Below are 19,958 nucleotides of genomic sequence, written 5' to 3'. Positions count from 1 at the left end.
TGATTGATAGGAGGAGGAAGAAAGATTGATTGATTGATAGGAGGAGGAAGAAAGATTGATTGATTGATAGGAGGAGGAAGAAAGATTGATTGATTGATAGGAGAAGGAAGAAAGATTGATTGATTGATAGGAGGAGGAAGAAAGATTGATTGATTGATAGGAGGAGGAAGAAAGATTGATTGTTTATTGTCTGCAAGTAAACAACAAAGGAGAAGGAAGAAAGATTGATTGATTGTTTATTGTCTGCAAGTAAACAACAAAGGAGAAGGAAGAAAGATTGATTGATTGTTTATTGTCTGCAAGTAAACAACAAAGGAGAAGGGAGGAAGAGAACTATATCATGGTTAGCTTGACTTACTGGGAAAGAGAAAGTAACTTCATCCATCGTGAACCTGCACATGTAGGCTACGTGGTGACTTTCTCCTCTTACATCAATATAATTTCTAAAGGAGGTTATTTAAATGCGTTTCCATGAGTGTTTCTTAATTTACATTCATGATGCAGAAATTTTGTCAAACTACCCATATAAATGCCCACCCTACGAAAGCCTTGTTAAATGTATGTGCCGATTAAGGTTTGAGAATATGACTTTTTTTCTTTTTTTTTTTTTTTACAACAAAGGAGGCAGCTCAAGGGCACACAAAAAAAGAAAACAATAATAAAGAAAAAGCCCGCTACTCGCTGCTCCTAAAAAAGATACACTGGTCCATTGCAGAACATAGATCTCTCAAATTCTCACAACTTCCTCCTCCTCAACCCCCACAACCTCCACCAACCCCCTCAACCTCCTCCTCAAACCCTCTCAACCCTCACAACCACCTCCTCAACCCTCTCAACCTACTCCTCAAACCCTCTCAACCTCCTCCTCAAACCCTCACAACCTAGGTCCAGCAACCCTCACAACCTCCTCCTCAAACCCTCTCAACCTCCTCCTCAAACCCTCTCAACCTCCTCCGAAAGCCCTCTCAACCTCCTCCGAAAGCCCACTCAACCTCCTCCGAAAGCCCTCTCAACCTCCTCCTCAAACCCTCTCAACCTCCTCCGAAAGCCCTCTCAACCTCCTCCGAAAGCCCTCTCAACCTCCTCCGAAAGCCCTCTCAACCTCCTCCGAAAGCCCTCTCAACCTCCTCCTCAAACCCTCTCAACCTCCTCCGAAAGCCCTCTCAACCTCCTCCGAAAGCCCTCTCAACCTCCTCCGAAAGCCCTCTCAACCTCCTCCGAAAGCCCTCTCAACCTCCTCCGAAAGCCCTCTCAACCTCCTCCGAAAGCCCTCTCAACCTCCTCCGAAAGCCCTCTCAACCTCCTCCGAAAGCCCTCTCAACCTCCTCCGAAAGCCCTCTCAACCTCCTCCGAAAGCCCTCTCAACCTCCTCCGAAAGCCCTCTCAACCTCCTCCGAAAGCCCTCTCAACCTCCTCCGAAAGCCCTCTCAACCTCCTCCTCAACCCCCTCACTAATTCTGCTGTGAGTCCTAACAAATCAGCTACCACTCCCAAGTCAATGTGTGATAACAGTGTTCCGGAATTACCTTAATCACCACTTTTATCAGACACTCACTTAATTGCTGCCACTGCCACTATGAGCAAATTAATAAGGACACGTGGCTGATACTTGCGGTCTTTTCAAAACGTGTTACAGCTAGAGTGGTTTAATCAATAGGTTATTTGCAGGGGTGTGGGGTCGGAGTCGGTGGAGTCGGGTACTTTTGCCCGGAGTCGGAGTCGGTAAAAATACCCCCGACTCCGACTCCTTAACGTAATCATTTATCGTGTAATATAGTGTTGTGTTACAGTGAATTTACCGTACCCAACGGTTATGTTTCTCGCAAGACACTTAAACCTCTCCAGGACAACTCCACAAAAGGACACACTAACCACTTACCACTAATACAGCAGGGGTGCCGGGCTTTCCCCTGCAAGCACCTCCCAGCGATACAACGATAATCCTAACAGGCCTGATAGTAATACCTATTTTGTAATCACTGTAGGAGGCACTTATCTTTCGAAGGGTTTCAAAAGAAGTGGTCTCTTGGAGTACGTCCTAGAATAATCCTGTTGTCCTCGAGACAAAGTATAAAGCACTGCCGCGAGTTAATGTGGGGCGAAAGCGCAGAGGTGTTGATTGCTTGAGAGCTGTTGATGGAATGGGCCGATTGCCGAAAGCCAACCACGTGGGTCTGAAGGGGTATTTTGAATTTCACTCGCCAGATGGCGTGGCTTTCGATCGGTTAAATTATCCTTGCTCTTTAATAATTCCGCAAGGGCAATTATTTATTATTTCATGAAAGGAAACACTGAACTATTGCTATTCCTTTCATGGGGAGAGAGAGAGAGAGAGAGAGAGAGAGAGAGAGAGAGAGAGAGAGAGAGAGAGAGAGAGAGAGAGAGAGAGAGAGAGAGAGTTAGAGACAGTCATCTAAACATTGGGGTCTTCAGCTGATAGTGCAAAACCTTCCTGTAGGGAAAAAAAATCCCATCTCAGACTGATTTAATTCAGTCACCAGAATAGACTTCCACTTAAATCCACATACAATTCTAAGGCTAGCCATACAAGGGGTAGGATTCACTATACATTGACTCACATTCTCCCCTCATATTCTGGGTGAGGGTGTTACATTACTGCTTTAGAGACAAACAAACAAGAGTTATAAACAAAAACAGAACTGAGATCTCCAGTATAAAGAGCTTCACGGTGGGCAGGTCAGCCACCCTCACCTTTATGCCAGGAGTCATTTTGGTTTAAATTACTTGTTAAAACATAGCGTACGCCTTTTAACCCTTCTTGTATATCCACGGGGCGGGAGAGGCCTACGGTCATCTTGGCCAAACGTGTGGTTACAGCGCCACATAGCAACAACCAGTGGGCCACGCCCCAAGAGCTCTCAGTCAGCAGCGGGGATTTGCCAGGTGTTCTGTCCCTACGTGTCTACTGGCCCTGTATACTTGGTTACCCTTAACTCTGAGGTGTGTTTTATTCATAGAGCTCTCGGCAGTCTAGTTGTTCACTCTGAACTGCGCATCGCTGAACCCAATCTTTACTATCACAGAGTAACTACTATACATTTCAGCGGGGGACAAACGCTGTTTTTCGCAAATATCTCCTAAACGAATCGTTGGATCAGTATGATATTTCAGCACACTACAATTAACATCCGGACCTAATTTATGGCTAACATACCACATTACTATATGTGTTATGTGAGGAGTTTACTCGTGAAAAATAACACAAACCCGAGTCATGTTGACGCATTCGAATGAAAGTGTGCCCCCCCCCAAAAAAAAAAAAAAACTATTCCTAACCACAACTACTCCTCCTTCTCGCTCTCATTATCCCTCCTCTTCTCCCCCTAGCTCCTCGCCTCCCTCATCACTCTTGTGTCCCTCCCTATTTCTCCCATCACTGTATTATATATTAGAATGTTATGTAGGTGTATATGTATAGATATGATTATTAACTAAGAGCATGGTACAATTCCATGGAGGCAAGACGTATTTCACGTTGATAACTGTACAACACCTGGGTGCGCCTCGGCAGTCATGAGTTATACCTTGCCTCTGCAAGTCATTCTCGGGCTGGGGAAGGGGGATGGTGTGAGTGATGGTGAAGAGGGAAACGAGGAGGGGGATACTGAGATATTGGGGTAGGGAAGGAGTGGTCTGGGGGTTGTTCAGGACGTTGGTGGAGGGGTTAGACGAGTACCCCACACTCGTCCGATTCTGTATAACACCTTAGATATGATGACTGGATTAGGCTTAATATCAGTCAGTAAACTCCTCACATAACACATATAGTAATGTGGTATGTTAGCCATAAATTAGGTCCGGATGTTAATTATAGTGTGCTGAAATATCATACTGATCCAACGATTCGTTTAGGGAATATTTGCGAAAAACAGCGTTTGTCCGCCGCTGAAATATATAGTAAGTGGAGCATAAGTGTAAAAAAGTACCAAGGAGGACCTAAATAGCGATGCAAAGCGGCACAGATCACAAGAAGAAGAGTGAATGTTGATATCCTAGTTATATACATACAGACGTCATCATTTGCTTTTATAATAATATAAATAAACTTGGGTGGGACAGATCCCGACAGGCAGTCGACAAAAGACACGGTACAGTGTCAAAATTCACCCACCCTGTCCCTGTGTATGTAGTCAGGATAGGATGAACTATGACGGAGGGATGAGATTTAACGCCACACCGGGCTCCGGTAGCCGGCCGGGTAGGTAGTTCACCCAGCATTTCATCCTCCCTTTCGGGTTGGTCGATTAATAGATACCTGGGGAAACCTGATGAAAATTTTACTACGGTAACCCGGATGTCACACCTATCCCGTGTCCTAGACCTAGAGTACTGGACTGATGCGTGGGTTCTTGCCCATCACAGGTTGAAGACGGAAATGAGCAGCGTGTGCCCGCAAACAGGGATGCACACCCTCATCACCGCATTATGTTCTTGTTAATCTCACTTTATTCATTTTGCCATTATTTATCATTGTCCTCTCTACAATGCCATTAAATCCCCATTCCTTTCCTCCCAGCTCTGCTACTTGAGATCCCCGTCAGGATGGAGCGGTGGTCAGGTCGTGTGGCCCTGGTGACTGGTGCCAGCATGGGGATCGGTGCCAGCATGGCCAGGAGGCTGGTGGCTGAGGGCATGAAGGTGGTGGGAGCAGCTCGTAGCATTGACAAACTACAGGTGAGCTGACCTGCCCAAGCCCAGTTCACAATAATTTACCAAATAAGCCCCGCCCACACCAACTCAAACCTCCAAAGGCAGATGAAACTAAACAGCAGAATAAGATAGCTTTGTAGCGGTATTATTAAACGATTCTAAACAATGGAAACAAACTCAACCTTTCCCCACAGGCCATGGCAGACGAACTCAAGGGCCAACGAGGCACGTTTATCCCTATCAAGTGCGACATCACCAAGGACGAGGAGGTGCTGGCCATGTTCGCCAAGATCAAGAAGGACCTCGGAGGCGTGGACGTGTGTATCAACAATGCAGGATTCACCCACAACAAGTCCCTGCTGGGTGAGGCAACATTAAGCATCGTTTCTTGACTCTTTCTGACCTCAACATCCTTGTACTTGGGAACAGGCAACCCAGCACGTATCAAACAACAAATAAACATGGATCTCCTCCACACACGCAGAGAAACATATAGACTGACGCGTATGTACAAAATTATAAAAAATCACATTGACATTGGTGCACATAAATACTCACGCTACTCAAACAATCAACGTACTCGCTGCACACGGGGCTGAGGTGGCAGGTGAGCACTGACGTAACGGGAAACTGTAGAGAATGTCCCCAACTTTTCCTTTTAGGGTCCTATATACCTTCTTTGAAATGGTTACTCCCTTCGGTCCACCCACCTATTCCTCTAAAAATCACTCGTTGTTCCTCATGTTCTTAGACCAAACCGCTCAGCAATGTTTCGCACTCCATGTGTTGGTTATACCATTAGTTCTACCTTTCAGCCCTCACGCACTCCTCTTCCCCCTGTTTCTCACGCCCTTGCTCTCCTGCGGCTTTACAGAGGGCAGCCCCAAGGAGTGGCGTGAGATGATGGATCTCAACGTTGTGGCTCTGTGCTTATGCACGCGCGAGAGTATTGCTTCCATGCGAGAACGCGGCGTTGACGATGGACACATCATCCACATCAACAGGTAAATGCTTGGTTCAGACTTGGGTTAGGTTTGCCAGTCGATGGCACCATTTAGTTGTATACTAGAGTGTTTGTACCTTAGTACTACAGCTTACATCAATTTATCCTTCTCACCATCTACCTGGTAGGTTATATCGACCTATCAGATTGCATCAGCCTCCTCCAGTCGGCCCGGTCATCATAACGTCTTTCTTGTAATACTTGCTGCAGGGAGAGTCCTCTAGCTGTTTCTAAGTTCTTTATTAATGTTATCAGTCCAACTCTTTCACGGTCTTCCTAAAGGTCGTCTACCCCTGCGAAATTCGTCGATTCCGAGGCAGGGCATGTAGTTCTTGAGAAAGTGTCTGCATCCACTACCGGCTTGCTAGGCCTGTCGTAGCTTCACCGCTGCCGTTAGCGTTACCCAGGGGGCAGTCGGACTTTGCCCCCCGTCAATCTATTACATAATATGTACTAACATTATGTTGGCTTTGATACCAGTCCGACGTGCTCTATGAAGTATGAGCACACCTTTGCTTACTTTTGATGAAAAATAATTGGCATACTCTACGTCGAAATTAGGTCTGGGTTTGTGTAGTTTTAACAAATTTACAGCTTTGCACAATAGAACTTATATTCATTTGATTGTATTTGTGAGTAACCGATGGGCCTTATGGGTGGGTGGGTGGGGGTGGGGGGGGGTGCAATGATGAATTCGCCTTTAATTGGACTGCAATGCTATATACTGGCTGGGAACGAGGAAGGACTTAATTGGTGTATGGTGGGGTGAACCATCCACCCCACACCACCCTTAGCTAACTGATTTGAAAGGAAGCTCCGACTTTTCACTATTCTCATGGTTATACTTCTTTATGCTAGGCTGTGCCAGTTTAATTATGTTCCCCTTATTCAACGCTTCGAGCAATAACAGATGGAAACACAGTAGTATAGGCCTTTTTAAATGGAAAGGGGTGTATGCAGGATGATATTATCAACCTTAGACATATTCCAAAGAGTCATAATTTTCTTTCCATACACAAACCAGCTTGTGCGGCCATTACATCTACACCAATGCATCATACCTTCACTTCTACACCGCCACCAAGTTTGCCGTCACCGCACTCACTGAGGGACTGCGGCAGGAGCTGAGAGAAGCTAACTCCAACATCAGGATATCCGTAAGGAAGACTGATTTACTGTTGTGATAACCCGCCAGACGCAGAAAAGCCCCGAAAACCAACTTGGATGTGGGATACCTCTTTAGCTGACTAGATAGAGTGGGCTTCCCGTCTGGCTGGTCGCAGATTAAATTTCCCTAAGTCTATATATACCAAGTCAAGTCACTCTGCTTCAAAATTGCGACCGGTACGCGCAGTAGGCAGTTTTGGGGAGGAGCAGCGGGATGACGTCACTTGGAGCCCCCCCCAAAATACCCGCCAGTTCAGGGGTGACTAAAGTTGGGGCCGTATGTGCACTCTGGATGTGCATTCTCGCCTTCTTTCACTGTGCGTTCAGGCAAGCCACTGACGAAAATATATGTCTTTTTATTGTGCTATTGCGTGACTGTAATTTCAATGACTACAAACGGCGGTGTGGGATGTGAGGGAGGGCATGTTGAAGTGATTGATTTAAATTAGTACCCCTTTCTTCGTTTTCTCTAAATCCCTGTTTCTACATTCTCTTGTTTGGCTCCAAGCAGTGTCACACATAAACCACGCCTCTGCCGTGTCTCCTCCCACAAACCTGCATATGACTTGACTTGGTGTATATAGACTTAGAAATTTCCGATGCCGGGAACTGAACCCGCGATCAGCCAGACGGAAAGTCCACCCTCTGTTCAGACAGCTAAAGAGACATTCCACGGCCGAATAGGTTTTGGGGGCTTTTCCGCGTCGGGCGCGTCACTGCATTATGACCTGATCGCATTGTTACATGACTGATGGACATTTCAACAGCTCTCCCTCACTAAGAGATGTCACTTGTTACAAATTTTAAAACTTTCGGCAGCTTCTGTATTAATTTTTACTAGGTGGGTAAATTCCACGTTGTACTTTCATTTTTTTTCTGGTCTACTTGTGCTATACTATCAATAACAAAATGAATGCGTTGGATGTAGCCATTAACTCAAAGAAATATAGTTCATAGAAAACTGGAAGGGAACGGCGTCTGGCACAGTGATGTTGTTGGAACTGATCTCAAGGGAATAGCCTAGGAGAGGAGAGCCTGTGATATAGGTTAAACTTTCAGTGGTTGAGCTCAATAAATATATTTGCTCAATACATCCTTAAATTTTCAGGGTTTGTCTCCATTACTTGATTAAAACTACTTAAATCTTTGGCCAATGTCAATATATAAAGCACATTTTCAGCAGGAATACAATGTGATGGATCGCTGATGTGAAGACTGTACTATAAATGTTTGCTTGATGGATGAGGCGTGTGAAGCTGAGAAGTCTTGCAAGGATCGGGGAGCATGTGTGCAGATGACATCACCGCCACTCTTACTTGCAGACTTAATTATACTTCCTTACAGACAAATTCCTTTACGATTCCATTTAGTATCTTCTACCAACTGGCAACTACACACCTCAAGAGAAAGAATACAGGATGGTTTCAAAATAATATTAATAAATTGTCTTTCCTCTTCTCTGTAGGCCATCAGTCCAGGTTGGGTGAAGACTGACATAGTTGTGAACTGTCATTTGGCAGAGGATGCAGAGGCGGCTAAGAAGTTCTACGAGGAACATGGAAGCGTGGAGGCAGACGACATCACCGCCACTCTCGTCCACGTCCTCTCTGCCCCGCCCAATGTTCAGGTTAGTTTACCGTTGGTCACTTCATCTTGGCATTTCTTGGGTTCATTATATACACTTCAGTCAGTGTATCATATCAGTGCCACCATAGAGTTCAGAAACTTGGTGCCTTATAAAAAATAAAAAATAAGATCTTGCATCCAACGAGTTTATTTAACGAATTCGGATCTAACGACACCATTGGACGTTTACCCATATTCATATATACGAGGAAGTGTCGAATCGAACGAAAACCATCCCGGGCACGCGGGTCAATCAGCAGCCACGCTGGCCGAGTGCATGACGCCAGTGTCGTCCCTCACTCCGCCTCCCCCCCGTCCCCTGCCCCAGCCCCGCCACGCGTACGTGTCGTGAATTAGAGTAGAGAATCTATCAGTCTGTATACCTGACACCCTGTCCCATCACGGGAAGTTGCCCCAAGGTGGTGCCCACAGCAGAAGCGTTAACAATTACATTCAGACTTCAGCAGACTTTCCACAAACTTTGTTGTACGATAATGGAATAAACTCCCACCTTCAGCGGTGCAGTGCAACACGTTTGGTTCATTTAATATTTGACCGCCATTTTCTACACCTCACTAATTCGCTAAGGCAGAAATGCAACGTCTTGGTGGACATTTGGTGTTTCCACTTAAGTTTAAGGAAAGACCACCAAGTCTGAACCTTCGGGTCTGTGTGGTCTAAACATCTATGAAAATCTTTGTAATAATATGGAAATGTTTCTGTTCCACAGATCCATGATGTGCTGATTCGCAGTGTAAAACAAGATACATGAATGCTCTCTCTCTCTCTCTCTCTCTCTCTCTCTGTTACACTGGAATTGCTGGACAGCTGTTAAAATTATCCAGTTTCTGGTCGTTAATGCAATTACTCAATTAACTTTGTTTCTTCAGCTATAATAATGACGGAGAGAGGACATAGCAAATGTCTGAGTAATAGATCCGAGTGTCCTTGACTTGTAACTGTTTAATCCAATAAAGATAGATTTCCTTCACTTATGGTATTATTACACCCAACAACCTCCTCCCTGTCTCTGGGCGATTTCGTTCATAGAAAGAAGGAAAATATACAACCCCAACCTACTAATTGCCTTCACTTCGTGAACTGGGACCATTAAAAGAAAAGAGACTTGTCCAGCTTGTCCCTCATGACCCTTGAAACTGAAAAGAAAGACCTTGAGAAAAAGGCACTTCCGAAATAGACGTCTTAGTTTCAGGCTGACACTGTCTCTTCATCCTGAATTCCCTTCAAGATCTTGAATTCCTTCTATTTACCTGAACTTCTAAACTCTGCAGCGTTTTAGCTTGCCTGCGCATGCACTCCTGCCTCAGAGTGCACAGCTCCTTCAACAACAAATGTAGACTATTCTCTCTTTGATATTTTCTCTCTGCAGAAATCATGACGACTTGAGAGACAAGCCCAGACAAAGTATCAGAAAATCCAAAATTCGACTTTTACCAACCAAAGGTCTGGTACAGATGACCAGAAGAGAGGAGAGATATATATATATATATATATATATATATATATATATATATATATATATAGCAGAAGGCAGAGAGAGAGAGAGAGAGAGAGAGAGAGAGAGCGAGAGATAGAGATATAGAGTGAGAGAGAGAGAAGAGAGAGAGAGAGAGAGGAGGAGAGAGAGAGAGGAGAGAGAGAGAGAGAGAGAGAGAGAGGAGAGAGAGAGAGAGAGAGAGAGAGAAGAGAGAGAGAGAGAGAGAGAGAGAGAGGAGAGAGAGAGAGGAGAGAGAGAGAGAGATATATATATATATATAAGATAGAGAGAGAGAGATATATATATAGAGAGAGAGAGAGAGAGAGAGAGAGAGGAGGAGAGATTTATAGATATAGAGATTCAGAGAGATTTTACATTAATATATAGATAGTGGTATGTTGAGATTCTTTACATTGTTGAAAGAAGTGAAGAAGTGGTCAGACTTGTTTATTTTGAAGGAGTTTTGATTAAAGTGACGGACCACTGACAAGGAGCTTATTTTCTACTCGCATGTTGTGATTAGTGTGGAAAACACTGATTTCTCTTATTATTTACTTGGTGAAGAAAACAATTTACGCCATTGTTTGAAAAATTGTGTCCATTCTCACTAAACAATTCACAAAGTTCATTGTTGAACAGTCTCATTGCATCAAAGAAACATTCGATCAGTTTCCTGTGCGGCGTCGTGTCATCATTGAAAAACAATGTTATTTTGTCTATTCATTTTCTTCGTGAATCATTATATCAACAGAGATCAATTTTAGTGCTTCGCGACGTTTCTCACCTCTAATTTAGCAATATCTTTTTCTTGCTGGTTGCTGAAAACTTTGCTTTGCTATCATAGTGGGGTCTGACTAAACTGTTGTAGACTGTACCGCATACATCTTTATTCATCTGATACCACTTTTACCGCATGACCAGGATTCTTCTCTCTTTAATTTTGCATCGATCATTGCTGTGAACATTTGAGGTTTTTGATGCGCTTTTGCCCCAAGTCCTTGATTTATTGAAATTTTGACGTTTAACGCCGCGCAGAATTTGATTCGATTTTCTTATTTTGACCCCAACGTGAAGGACCTGGCACTTCGTAACGTTATTTTTTAACTCGAGCTATCCGATTCTCGTTCAATTTACGGACCTCCTCATGGAGGCTTTGCCTGTCTTCAGCTGTAATTGAGAGTTAATTTTCTCTTTGTCGTCTTGGTTTTTACTGTCTTCGTCTATTGCTGCAAATTACCCAATTCGTTGATGTAAATATTGTCGTACGCAAAACGTTATTGGAGTGAGGACCACGTCGTTGATGTAAATAATGAAGATGAGGTAAAGGGCGTACGCACCTGAGGGACGCCACTAGTGACAGGCGCCCACTAGTTGCTCAACCTGAGTTAAATACCAATTTTCTGTTTGTTCGTCAATTAACGATCAATGCATTTTTTTGATTAATTATTTAATTTGCTTATTTTTAATTTGATTTATGATTTATTTCTGGAGATCAAGATAAACCGTCGTTATAAATCAAGATAGACTTGATAGTGCGTTCATAAATTTTGAAACGGGGTTCTGGGTCGTTAATAGGTTTGATAGTTTCCCTTTTGTGTTGAAGCCATGTTGTAATTATGCCCTCAAGTAGCTTCTTTCAAGCCTCAGTTAAATTTGTCTCTAATTATGCCCTCAGTAACTTCTATTAGAAACTTGAACTAAAATGGCCTGTATTTTTTCTGTACCTTTCCTGCGCTGCCTTGATGCCTTTTGAGCCTCGGTGTCACGTCAAAGGGACAGGGTCGCAAGGGAGTACATCTTGGATACAGTTTGGAGAGTGAGTATTTCGCTCTTTGTTTCTTTCAGTTTCTTTGGATATACTTTGTCAGGTTTTGGACTTTTATTTGTTTTATTTGAATTTAGAGCTTTAAGGACTTTCAAGGTTTTTTTCAAAAATATGGGCAATGCATCGCTGAGATTTACAATAGTTGGTGTTATGGGTGCGAGAGGAAGACTGTTAGTAATTGAGGAAGAGAATTGTTTAATTGTTTAAGAGGTTTTGCAATTGTTGCAGGTGGCTGCATTGATCATCGCTCGCTGTTGTTTGTGTAACTGCCTTTTCTTTGTTGTTATTGTTGTTACGAAGAAAGAAAATTTTGATTTTATTTTTTTGTTTATTTTCTATTTTACTCGTATCTACCTTTGCCTATCCCTTTTAGTTTTTACGTGTCTTCATTATAAAGTCTAATGTTTCGCTTTTCTTTTGTTCTCTTCTTTCTTTCTTAAAATTTTCTCTCATTGACTGATTGTTTAATTTTCATATTAAACCACGGTGAGCTTTTAATTTGTTAATTTCGCTTCTCGCTGGGGAGGTTGTGTGTGAGTAAGTGAAGTAGTTTTAAGGCTTTTTGAGGCTTAACAGGGCTCCTACGTTGTAGTCATTATTTGTTATTTTCTGTTAGTTTTTATTTCTTTCTATTGTTTTAGCTCTTTTGAAATTGGGCACCTTTTTTATTTTCAGTCACTGATGATTGAGCTTTGTCGACGCGCACACTAATTTATCATCGCAAGAGAACCGGTGTTCTCCTACCGTGACACTACTGATTAGGTTATCTTGGGTCGTTATACAAGGTCAAGTATGTTATTTTGTCGAGTTGGTTCAGAAACCATTTGGCTTAGATAATTTTCCTCTAAAAATTCGATCATTCTATGGGACTCACCTTCTGTACCCGACAGTGTCGCCCAGTCGACATGGGGGAGGTTAAAGTCTCCTAGTATCAGTGAGTCGCATTTATTAAGTGACTGCCTTAAGACGCTGTACATTTCAAGGTCGTCATCGAGTGATTGCCCGGGAGGTCTGTAGGTGACAGATATATTTAAGTTGACTTTTGCAATGTTTACTCGCACGCACAAATGTTCAACGTTACTGTTTCCCGGTGTTTTGTCAGTGGGTTGCAAATAGCTTTTGACATAAAGGGCGACGCCACCGCCTCTACGGTTTACACGATCTTTGTTGAAGAGTCTGTAGCCATCTATGTTGTATTCGGAACTTAAATCAATATTTGTGGTGTCGATAAATGTTTCGGTTATAGCAATTATGTCAAAATTTTCTGTTAAAGCAAGACATCTCAGTTCATCAAATTTGTTTCTTAGGCTACGCGCATTGCAGAGAGAGAGAGAGAGAGAGAGAGAGAGACAGACAGACAGACAGACAGACAGACAGACAGACAGACAGACACAGACAGACAGAGAGAGAGAGAGAGAGAGAGAGAGAGAGAGAGAGAGAGAGAGACTCCCTAAGCTGTCGTGTAAAGAGCTCCCTGCCGGACAAGTCAGCCAACCTCACTTTTATGTCATGAGACAATAGAATCTAAACCTGTTATCAGTACGTAGCGAACGCCCTTCAGGTCCTCTTGTACCCGCTGCGTGGGGACAGCCATGCATGAGAACTCGTCCCTTTGATCGTAGTGCCTCGCCCACAGCGGCTGCACCACACAGCATCGTCGCCGCTGTCTCGGTTATTCAAGAGGTACAGGGGACGGTGCGCGGCTGACTGTCTCTCCAAACTTCATACTACCGCGTGAGTGACTGGCCTCACCCTTACGTAACTGCATACATATCAGAGATCTACCTAATCACACCTAGAGGGTCTCACACACACACACACACACACACACACACACACACACACACACACACATTGTCTCCACGTACTGTGTTATGTCTGTCTTTGAGGTGGGATTGATACAGATTCTTTATACTCCGTCTATTTGATGAAGACACAGCAATGTCGCGGGGGAAGCGTCGAATCCATGGCGGGGTAGCAAAAGCAACTGTGCTAATTCTGATGGGAATTCTAGAGTCACTTCTTATCCTCGAGAAAAATCATTCATAAAAGATTAAATTTGTTAAAAGTATTAAAAAATTATATTCAAGTAATTCACATCTTAAAGGAATAAATTAGTTGTTTAAATTTCAAGATTAGGCAACAGGCCGTATTGACTATAGTCTATCGACTCTATCTTGAGCCTTTAGGCGCGGCTCAGGGAGATCGCGCTTCTGCCACATCACTCTCCTCAGAGGGGCTCGCTACACACACACACACACACACACTCTCTCTCTCTCTCTCTCTCTCTCTCTCTCTCTCTCTCTCTCTCTCTCTCTCTCTCCTTTCTTCTCTGTACAGGACGCGAGACTGACAGTGTGAACGGGGCTTATGGTTCGACTATAAGGCCTGTCTCCACACCATCGCTCACGCTAAACACCCTACAGTGCATCAAAATGTGACACAAAGGTTTTGCTGGAGTGTACAGTGATAAAGCGGAAGGGTTTGATGAGTCTCCTTGTTCTGCGTCGTGCCAAGAGCAAGACACAATCACTTAAACACACTTGGGCTGCTGGTCCCCGCCCTTAACACCCACATTAAGGGGTTAAAACAGTTCACTCCTCCAGCCTTACAAAAGTAGCTGTGTCTTGCTGTTGTATATCCTAACACTTAGTTCTTATGTTTTAGATTCTCTTTTCATATTTACTTGATTATCTATTCTTCGCCTATTAATTTTATTTTATTTATTTTTCCCATTATTACTTATTACTGTTCCCTCTACGCTGCCGTTAATTCACCATTCCTTCCTTCCCTCCCAGCTCTGCTACTTGAGACCCCCGTCAGGATGGAGCGGTGGTCAGGTCGTGTGGCCCTGGTGACTGGTGCCAGCATGGGGATCGGTGCCAGCGTGGCCAGGAGGCTGGTGGCTGAGGGCATGAAGGTGGTGGGAGCAGCTCGTAGCATTGACAAACTACAGGTGAGGTGATCTGCCCAAGCAGGTATTCTTAGTTCAAATCAACTTGGAAATAAGCCCCGCCCCCACCAGTTCAGCATCCACCAATAAGATTTAACTTTTCCCAGCACCCACCAGCACTTTCAGCTTGGTGATGAGGGCCATGACTTGCTTGTGGACTGGCTGGGTGACTGTCTCTAGGTCATTGGGTGACTTATATCCCCTTTCCCATTATATTGTTTCCGAACACATCCTTCCGTTTATCCTTTTTCATCCAGCTTCTTGTTGATCACCTGTTCCTAGTGTGAAGTATCTAGCTAATGCTTGTTCATTTATCTGTTTGTTGAACCAATACATTGGTTCTGAAATTCTCCATTTGTTATCCTTTCTTATCCAGCTATTTGGTGATCACACTTGCTGCTGATTCAAGATAGAATAATTTATGGTCATTGCTAATCTAAAAATTGAAATTTATCAGTCGTATTCAGTTACTGTGTTATCTCCACTCATGTGCTGAGAGCATAATTTTTTTTTGAGAAATACCCTTGCACAGATGACAGTGAGGATAACTCACTCAAAGACGATTTGAAGAAAGTCAGTTTCGTCATGTCACATTAGACTATTATTTCTTTGATTTTTTTTCATCCATCCCCATATAATTGCTCCATCAAATTCAACATTATGGTTTCAATATGAAAATCATTGTTAGATGAAAATATACATTATATATTTAAACCATAAATAACCTTCAAGTTCAAACTAAACCAGAGTCAGATATCTTTTAAACTGTAGACTGAAACAACATAATAATTAAAATGTTAGAATCAAAACTCTCAAGGCAGATGAAGCTAAACAGTAGAATGAGACAGCTTCGCAATGGTAACATCAATTAACTCTAAACAATGGAAACAAACTCCATCATTCCCCACAGGCCTTGGCAGACGAACTCAAGGGCCAACGAGGCAAGTTTATCCCCATCAAGTGTGACATCACCAAGGACGAGGAGGTGCTGGCCATGTTCGCCAAGATCAAGGTGGACCTCGGAGGTGTGGACGTGTGTATCAACAATGCAGGATTCGCCCACAACAAGAGACTGCTCGGTAAGGCAGCATTAAAAGTTTCTTGACTTTTTCTTGCCTCAGCACCCCTGCACTTAGGTAGAGGCAGCCCAGCATCATCTGAGTCAGACCCACATACACCTCCCTAGGTATTGTTTATGCCTGTCCTTTATCCTCCGTGGTGTAATTGTTAGCAGGCCGATATATATATATATATATATATATATATATATATATATATATATATATATATATATATATATATATATATATATATATATATATATATATATATATATATATATATATATATATATATATATATATATATATATATATATATATATATATATATATATATATATATATATATAAATCTATGGGCACAGGGACAATCCCAATTACACTGACGATGTGTCATGGGGTAATGGGTTCTTACCCTCTGCAAGCTGATGTGACTGAGGTGAACACTGACGCAACAGAAAGCTATAGTGCATGCCCCAAACTTTTCCGTTCACCCCCTGTATACCTTCTCTGGAATGGTTACTCACTGGGCCCAGACAACTATATAATCTATAAATCATTCGCTGTTCCTTATGCTTTTAGATCAAGCCGTTCAACCATGACCATTAGTTATAACCTTCAGCCCTCACGCACTCTCGTCCCCCAGTGTTTCTCACCCCCTTGCTCTCCTGCGGCTTTACAGAGGGGAGCCCCAAGGAGTGGCGCGAGATGATGGATCTCAACGTTGTGGCTCTGTGCTTATGTACGCGTGAGAGTATTGCTTCCATGCGAGAACGCGGCGTTGACGATGGACACATCATCCACATCAGCAGGTATGCTTGGTTGAGTTGGTTCAGACTTGGGTCAAGTTTGGTGGCTTGTGGTGGGAGATGACATATGTCCAGGTTCTTTCCCTTGAACACGGGAGTAAGGCTGGGCTGTGTCCTTGACCAATCACTTAAAAAAAAAAAAAAAAACTTGCAAGGGCCGGGTATTAGACAGAGTTAAGGATCAAAGACATTGTGGAGCATCTCTCGACAATAACAAGGTCGCTGGTCTTATTTTTGACGATGCAGCAGTCCCTGCGGTGTCACTGGCGATTCTGGTGATGGGTCCTGAGGCATTGCACTTGGAAACGAAGCCCTTAGGACTTGGGGTTTCTTGGGCCAAGACCAAGGTAAAAGTGTGAAGAGGTTACTAGGTGAAACAGTACATTCTATGCAGAAGGACAAAGATCCGGATCTTCAAGTCATTTATGCTCCATGTCATACTCAATGGTTGTGAGACATGGACACTGAAAAGTGACTTGAAGAGGCGGTTGATGTCTTTGGTAATAAATGTCTACACAGGATCGTGGGATATCGCTGGAATGACTTTGAGTCAAACCGGCTATAATTATGTAGGACTGAATAAAAATCTATTGATTTCATAATCCGTAAACGCCAACTCCGGCTATACGAACATGTGGCACGCTACCCAATAGTAGTTCCTGCTCATCGGGTTGTTTTTATAAGAGACAATCCCGAGTGGAGGAGGGGAAGGGATCGCCCACAGAGTTTTTGGCTTGAGTAAGTCGACAGATCTTGCCATGAGGTACTTAGAGTGGGAAGGATCCAGCGTGGAGACTTGTCCGGAGAAACTCCCGGGTCTTGTGTCGTAGGGTGGGTGAGGCAACGCGTCCCCCAGGCGTATGCCCCATTGATTGACTGATTGATTTTCCAAAGATTCACCAAAAACATTTCTCTCCTTACACCCAACCAGCGAGGACGGTCATTATGTCCCCCCGGACATTGGTTTTCACTTCTACTCCGCCACCAAGTTCGCCGTAAAAGCACTCACTGAGGGACTGCGGCAGGAGCTGAGGGAAGCGAACTCCAACATCCGGATATCTGTAAGGAGGACTGACGTGTTCTGTTCTACTGGCATTAATACAGGATGAACTACCAAATGGACAGATCTACTTTACTATAAGATGTTAATCGTTATCTACTGTAAATCCTAAGAGAACTTCTAACCTTTTTTTTTGCAAAGTTAAAGTCTACATACTTAATTTCTGGTTGTTTTTCCTTCGTCTAATTGTACCATACTACCAACAAGAAAGAAAATTTATGTGTTAGATGTAGCTGTGAACCAAAAAAATAGTTCATAAAAGGCTCGTAGGGTATGGGGTTCGGCAAACTAATACTGCTGGAACCATGGAACTGATCTTAAGACGCATGAAGGGAGAACTTGTAATTTAGGTTTAGCTTTCAATGACCGAGCTCTATGAACAAAACAGTTTTGCTCAAAACATCCTTAAATTTCCAGTATTTGCCTCCATTACTTGACTGAGACTCCTTAACAACTCTGGGCAATATATATGTCTCGTATATAGAAACACATTATGGTTGATCAGTAATGTGAAGACTTAGTTTACCACAAATGTCCACTCGATGGAGGAGGCGTGTGAAGCTGACAAGTCCTGCAAGAATCGGGGAGCATGAGTGCAGATGTCATCATTGCCACTCTAACATATATACGAGTACTTACAGGCTTCATTACTTCCTTACAGACAATTTCCTGTACAACTTCATTTAGTAATACACAACTTCAAGAGCAACAATACAAGATGGTTTAAGAATAATAATTAAAAAGAAAAATCAATAACAATATGCTAATGTCTTTCCTCCTTCCTGTAGGCCATCAGTCCAGGTTGGGTGGAGACTGAGTTTGTTGTGAACTGTCACTTGGTAGAGGATGCAAGTGCGGCTAAGAAGTTCTACGAGGAACAGAGGAGCTTGAGCGCAGATGACATCGCCGCCACTTTAGTCCATATTCTCACTGCCCCTCCCCAAGTTCAGGTCAGTTTACAGTTAATCATTTTATCTTGGGTTATCATAATTACATTGCTTATGATTATTGTATACATTAAACTTCGTGTACCATGATTGTCCTAACATGAGGTTCAAATTCTTGGTGCCTTATAAAACAGCTAGAGAGAAAGCTAAGCACAAAGAGGAGTAGAGAAAATGCTGGATATAACATAAGAAAGGAAGTAAGCATCATGAATTAGAGGACAGACAATTTATCAATCTGTATATCTAACATTCTGTCCTCACAAGGGAACTTGCCCCAAGTGGGTGGCCACGGCAGAAGCGTTAACAAATCTATTCAGACTGTAGCAAACTCTTTTTCACCAATGTTGCTGTACGATAATGGAATAAACTTCCACCCTCAGTGGTGCATGCATCATGATTGGTTAACTTAAAAATAAACTCGACCGCTATTTTCTACACTTAAATAATTCGCTAAACGGCTGAAATGCAGTGTCTTGAGGGGCATTTGATGTCCCTTCACTTAAGTTAAAAGAGCCCACTGAGTCTGGACTTCAGGGTCTGTGGTAAACATATCGGTAAATCTTTGAGGTAACGTCGGAAAATTTTTGTTTCACAGATCCATGATGTGCTGATTCGCCATGCAAGACAAGCCTCGTGAATGGTAACTCTCTCTCTCTCTCTCTCTCTCTCTCTCTCTCTCTCTCTCTCTCTCTCTCTCTCTCTCTCTCTCTCTCTCTCTCTCTCTCTCTCTCTCTCTCTAAAATTGTTGCATAGCTCTAAAAAAATATAGTTAATTTCTGTTTGTGCAACTAATCAACTTTGTCCAGCATTAGAATTGATAAAGAAAGGACATAGTAATTGTGTGATTGAGTGATTAAACTTGCAATTGTTTGATAAAATAAAGGTAGATATTCTAAAATTATGGTGTTATTATTCCATACCACAAGACACTGCCCAGTGGCGGATGATTACCCATATACTGATCTTCAGTCAACCTTAACTTTGGCGACTTAGGTCAAGAGGAGCCCCGGAGGGTAGCATGGACTGAGCAAGTCATACATCACTGCAGCCACTCAAAATATAAATCGCCTGCGCCATTAACGGGATGGGGCCATGCACCAGGCCCTCTCAAGAAAGCCTACCGGCGTAATAGACAGCACATAAGAAAAAAAAAAAAAACCTCCCCTGAAAGATCTGGGGCCATAGACAGTGAGAACAGGTCAGCCTGCCTCTCCCTGGTCCAGAGTATAAACACTACACAGACTTCTTGATTGTGTCAAGCTTCCCGCCACACCGCCGGGAAAGACTGAGTAATGAACCAATGACACAAACACAAATAGCTGTCCCAATGCATAATAG

General features: G+C 43.1%; 2 protein-coding genes across 2 annotated transcripts in view; both read left to right on the top strand.

Moving 5' to 3' along the window:
- Positions 1–4,515: 4,515 nt before the first annotated feature.
- LOC127002278 (uncharacterized) overlaps positions 4,516–19,958 on the top strand; it is a 26,370-nt gene continuing 10,927 nt past the window's right edge. Inside the window, exons 1-10 of the mRNA XM_050868090.1 lie at positions 4,516–4,695; positions 4,866–5,034; positions 5,546–5,675; positions 6,699–6,831; positions 8,307–8,468; positions 9,198–9,234; positions 14,589–14,746; positions 15,654–15,822; positions 16,451–16,616; positions 17,545–17,674. Of these exons, the coding sequence (XP_050724047.1) occupies positions 4,564–4,695; positions 4,866–5,034; positions 5,546–5,675; positions 6,699–6,831; positions 8,307–8,468; positions 9,198–9,234; positions 14,589–14,746; positions 15,654–15,822; positions 16,451–16,616; positions 17,545–17,674 (1,386 nt within the window). The 5' untranslated portion in view covers positions 4,516–4,563. The remainder of the gene's footprint in view (positions 4,696–4,865; positions 5,035–5,545; positions 5,676–6,698; positions 6,832–8,306; positions 8,469–9,197; positions 9,235–14,588; positions 14,747–15,653; positions 15,823–16,450; positions 16,617–17,544; positions 17,675–19,958) is intronic.
- Positions 13,349–19,331, top strand: LOC127001891 (dehydrogenase/reductase SDR family member 11-like). Its single transcript, XM_050867123.1, has 7 exons — positions 13,349–13,524; positions 14,589–14,746; positions 15,654–15,822; positions 16,487–16,616; positions 17,545–17,674; positions 18,462–18,623; positions 19,216–19,331. Exons 2-7 carry the CDS (start codon positions 14,615–14,617, stop codon positions 19,255–19,257), a joined length of 765 nt encoding a protein of 254 aa, XP_050723080.1. The 5' UTR covers positions 13,349–13,524; positions 14,589–14,614; the 3' UTR covers positions 19,258–19,331.

This window comes from Eriocheir sinensis, chromosome 22 (assembly GCF_024679095.1).
Source record: "Eriocheir sinensis breed Jianghai 21 chromosome 22, ASM2467909v1, whole genome shotgun sequence".
NCBI classification, from domain to species: Eukaryota; Metazoa; Arthropoda; class Malacostraca; order Decapoda; family Varunidae; genus Eriocheir; species Eriocheir sinensis.
The sequence above is the reverse complement of the archived record's forward strand: the minus strand, read 5'-3'. Positions and strand labels throughout refer to the sequence as shown.

What these genes read in the sequence shown, in the direction of transcription:
- LOC127001891 (XM_050867123.1), top strand. Translation starts at nt 14,615, where the DNA reads ATGGAGCGGTGGTCAGGTCGTGTGGCCCTGGTGACTGGTGCCAGCATG. An exon ending in GTAGCATTGACAAACTACAG is followed by an intron (nt 14,747 to 15,653) that starts GTGAGGTGATCT and finishes CATTCCCCACAG; the next exon opens with GCCTTGGCAGACGAACTCAA. An exon ending in CTGCCCCTCCCCAAGTTCAG is followed by an intron (nt 18,624 to 19,215) that starts GTCAGTTTACAG and finishes TTTGTTTCACAG; the next exon opens with ATCCATGATGTGCTGATTCG.